We start from the raw sequence: 4,277 nt of genomic DNA, 5'->3' as shown, positions 1-4,277 counted from the left end.
TTAAATTACTCAAGATTTGGTTTTTTTTGATTATAGACTTTGGCAAATTCAGGTGAATTAAAATTTATCGATGAAATAGAAGCATTGACCAAAGAAGCAACAAGATTACATAATGAAGGAATTAAAATAATAATTGCTGTCGGTCATTCAGGTTATGATGTTGATATGGAAATTGCTGCCAAAGTACCTTACTTAGATGTGATAGTTGGAGGTCATAGTCATACTTTTCTTTATTCAGGTACCAGGACGACAAAAAAACTTGTTTGACTCGTTTATTATTATTATTAATACCGTTTGCGAAAAATCAGTTTAATCGATTGATTAATAAAAATTAATAATTTTATTTTAATTCGTGGATGTGGTAATAACGTTTACACGAAACAATTTTTTGTGCGCAGGTACTCCTCCCGATATCGAAGTACCCGTTAGAGAATATCCGATAATGATAAAACAAAAAAATGGCAGACTTGTACCCATAGTGCAAGCTTTTTGTTTTACTAAATATTTGGGTAAAATCGATATAACGTTTGACGATGATGGAGAAGTAACGAGCGCAACCGGAAATCCGATTTTATTAAATTATAAATATAAAGAAGATGTCCAAGTATTGAGAGAATTGAATAAATGGAAAGAAAAATTATCGGAATCGTTGATTCAAAATGTCGGCGTAACAAAAGTTTTACTCGATGCCACGGAATGTAGATTTTCAGAAACAAATATTGGAAATCTTATAACGGATGCTTTTATTTATCACGTGAGTTTATTTTTTTCCATACGAATATAATTTTTTAAAACGTAATTAAAAAAAAAAAAAAAAAAACGAATAATTATGTAATTAAAGGCGGTTAAAAATAATACCGGTAAATATTGGACGCAAGCTCCGATAGCAATTCAACAAGGCGGTGGAATAAGAGCATCCATTAACGTAACGGGAAGCAACGGTAATCAAATGAAAAACTTTTTATATGAATTATTATTATTATTCGAAATAAAATAAAAGACGTTTATAAATTTAAATTTCGTAGGTGTTTTAACAAGAGAAGATATAATGACGACGATGCCATTTTTTACTTCTTTATCAATGGTTAAAATGAATGGTAAAACGTTACACGAAGGATTAGAATGGAGCGTTGCACAATATAGTACGGAAAGACATGTTGGAAGGGGACAATTTTTACACATGTCGGGTATGAAAGTAAAATACGATTTAAATAAAAATCCTGGATCGAGAGTGACATCCGTTTCTGTACGATGCGCATTTTGCGATATACCACGTTATAATCCTTTAAACATGACTGAAGAATATACGGTTTTAATGCCGACATTTTTAAAACTCGGTGGAGATAATTTTACTATGTTTAAATATAACGGAACAGAAATATTGAGATTCGGTTAGTTTTCTTTTAAATAAAAAAAAAAGTCAAATGCAATGATTTACGTCGGAAAATATTAAATTATTATTATTATTATTTTTTTTTTTTAGAAACTAAAGATACGGAAATTGTTATTAATTATATTAACGAAACTGGAATTGTTTATAAAGGATTAGAAGATAGAATTGAAATAATATCTAAAAAATTAGGATCGTCCGGTGTTAAAATCACATTCAGTTATAATTATTTAGTCTTTTTTATATTAATTTCATATTTTTGTAAATAAATTATTTATTTTATTATTCAAAATTATTTATTTGAAAGACAAATTTATTTTTTTTTTACGTGGTTAAGTATCGTTTTAAAGTTTTTTTTATTTGTTTTTGTTTTTTTTTTTTTTTTTTTCTTCACAAAAAATAAAAATTTTTTTCTCTCTTCTTGTATTTCACAAAGGATTGACGACTTTTCCGGCAAAAAGTGGAACTTTGTTCGCTCTATCGAGTATGAAAAATAAAAATGGATGATCGGCTATGAAATCGAGATTATCCGTCGGTATAAAACTCGTTACTTCGAAGAAAATACCCGTGGCGGCAGAAGCAACGCTTCCCTCTTCGTCTATTTCCACGTTTGCTTCGTGTAAAACTTGCGAAACGACTAAATTATCATCCGGTGCGATTCCTTTTAAATTCGCCGCCGTGGTAAATAAATCATTTAATCCCATCTGAAAAAATTAAAAAAAAATTGGCATCATTCAATCTTATCGGTGTTGCCAAATTTAACCGTTACAAAAAAATAACAAATCGTTAAAATGTATTTTAAATAAAATTATTTGCAATATCAATTCGTTATTTTTAAAAAATTTAAATAATTTTTTTTTTTTTTTTTTTAAAAGTTTTTTAATTGGTAAATTGGATACCATTGACAAAACTCCATTGAGTGATAATTTTTTACTAAGTTTAAATTTTGGTATTCTCATTGTGACGTGTCTTGTGCCTTCGTCATTAATTAATTTTCTTAAAAAATCTCCATTTATTTTTTCCATGACTTGATTCAATCTGTGTTTTTCAGTTGGGAGTACAAATAACATGGAAAATTTTTCATTCTGAAATATATATATGTTAAAAATATTAAATTTGAATTATCGTTACGGGAAAAAGGAATTGATTCCAAACTTCTTATATTTATTTTCTATTTCGTTAAAAGTTAAAAAAAAAAAATAAAAACTTGCCTTGAATGGTAAATCAACCCATTTAATTTTCATTTTACTATTTTCTCCAGCTAAAAATCTTTCCGTTTGAGTCATGAATGGTACATCAACAGAACTTTCAGGACTGCTTTCAAATTTTTTATTTACTGTTAACATTTTTTTAAAGGGAACATCCCAAAGTCCTTTAAAATATATCGCATTGAGAAGAATCATTCTTAGACTATCGGAAAGTGATCCTTGAAAACATAAAATATTTCATTAAAAATGTGATATATGATAAAAAAGATTTTATAAAGATTTCTTATAAAGAAAACAAACCAGGAGAAATGAAGTCTTTTATGTTGTCATGTGTAACTTCTTTTATCCAATTATTCATTTTATCTGCAGCTTCTTGTGGTGATGGATCAGTGAAACTTATTTTTTCAATTTCCGTCCCAAAATTTTCAGTTATTATTTTATTGAAATTCTCACCGATATGATACTGAGGGATTACATAAATTCGATTTCCCCACTCCAATGTAACATTTTCCTTTTCTTTCTGTTAATTAACAAAAATAAAATAGACATTAAAACACATAATTAAAATTTAATTTTAAATTAAACTAAAATCGAAATTTTTACCCTTAACAAATCGAGAGAAGCTTTGAATGCATTTTTAGATTCTTCAGAAGTCATGTGAAGAACATTATTAAGTTGAGTGAGAGTGTTTTCTTGAGCTCCTTGCTGAACGATGGCAAGTAAAACTCCAACACTACTTGGAGACAAAACCACATTTCCTTCATCAGCTTTCGATTGCACCTTTGAAAAAAAATTTACAATGTTTACAAATTAAGTTTTATTTTATTTACTTTTTTCTATTATTAAATTTTAAATCACTAACTTACTTTTAATAATTCGAGTGCAAAATCACAAGATGCTTTTGAAAAAAGTGAACCAGAGTCCTCTTCAGCAGAGGCACTGCTTAGTCCAAAAATCAGGACCCCCAGTAATAATAAAAACAGGTCTATTTTAATTCGAAAAAACAAAAATAATAATAAATTTACTTTACAAAAAAAAAAAAAATAATAATAATAATCGCTTACACAAAAACACTTACATTATTTTTTTAAAAAAACTAATCATTATTAATAATTTCAAAACAAAAAAAACATTTTTTAATAAAAAAATATAATTTCAAAACCGTTTGTTTATTTTGAAAGGGAAAATTATTGTCGAAATTTAACCGACGATTTGAGGGAAAAATTTTTTTCATAAGTTGGCACGACTGTAAATTAACTTGGCTTCTTCTTTTTGATGCTCGAAAAGCGCCGAAAGATATGTTAAATTTTTTTTTTTTAAATTTTCGTTTTTTATTGTTTTAAGTCACGTAAACAGGTATAAATAGTATTTTATTTTACAATAAGTATAAAACGTTAAATTTTCATTTAAAACGCTCAGTTAATATATTCAAAATATGTTTGTATTTTGAAAATTTTATTTAACATTTTGACGTTGCATGTTGTAATCATGAGAAAATACAAAAAAAAAATTTCTTTTAAACGTTTTTATAACGTCAAACTTTAGTTTAAGATTAAAAAAAAAATCTCTTGAATATTATAAATAGCAAAAAAAAAATATTTAAATGTTGGTCTCCTCTCTCTTTATCAGGAAAAAAAAAAAAAAACTTTTAATTAGAAATATTATTACGCAATTAAATT

General features: G+C 26.7%; 2 protein-coding genes across 2 annotated transcripts in view; one reads left to right on the top strand and one right to left on the bottom strand.

Annotated features, from left to right (window-relative positions):
- Phum_PHUM106700 (uncharacterized protein) overlaps window positions 1-1,396 on the top strand; it is a gene marked incomplete at both ends in the record, with an annotated part of 2,179 nt that extends 783 nt beyond the window's left edge. The window contains 4 exons of the mRNA XM_002424036.1: window positions 37-238; window positions 399-754; window positions 842-941; window positions 1,026-1,396. Of these exons, the coding sequence (XP_002424081.1) occupies window positions 37-238; window positions 399-754; window positions 842-941; window positions 1,026-1,396 (1,029 nt within the window). The remainder of the gene's footprint in view (window positions 1-36; window positions 239-398; window positions 755-841; window positions 942-1,025) is intronic.
- A 422-nt stretch (window positions 1,397-1,818) lies between these two features.
- Window positions 1,819-3,832, bottom strand: Phum_PHUM106690 (serine protease inhibitor, putative; the record flags this gene model as incomplete). The annotated part of the gene is made up of 7 exons (XM_002424035.1): window positions 1,819-2,094; window positions 2,290-2,475; window positions 2,602-2,816; window positions 2,899-3,118; window positions 3,202-3,378; window positions 3,465-3,583; window positions 3,808-3,832. The coding sequence occupies 7 exons, from the start codon at window positions 3,830-3,832 to the stop codon at window positions 1,819-1,821; spliced, it is 1,218 nt and encodes a 405-aa protein (XP_002424080.1).
- Window positions 3,833-4,277: the final 445 nt, after the last annotated feature.

The sequence above is a fragment of the Pediculus humanus genome, genomic scaffold (genome assembly GCF_000006295.1).
Source record: "Pediculus humanus corporis 1103172107457 genomic scaffold, whole genome shotgun sequence".
Taxonomy (NCBI): Eukaryota; Metazoa; Arthropoda; class Insecta; order Psocodea; family Pediculidae; genus Pediculus; species Pediculus humanus.
The sequence above is the reverse complement of the archived record's forward strand: the minus strand, read 5'-3'. Positions and strand labels throughout refer to the sequence as shown.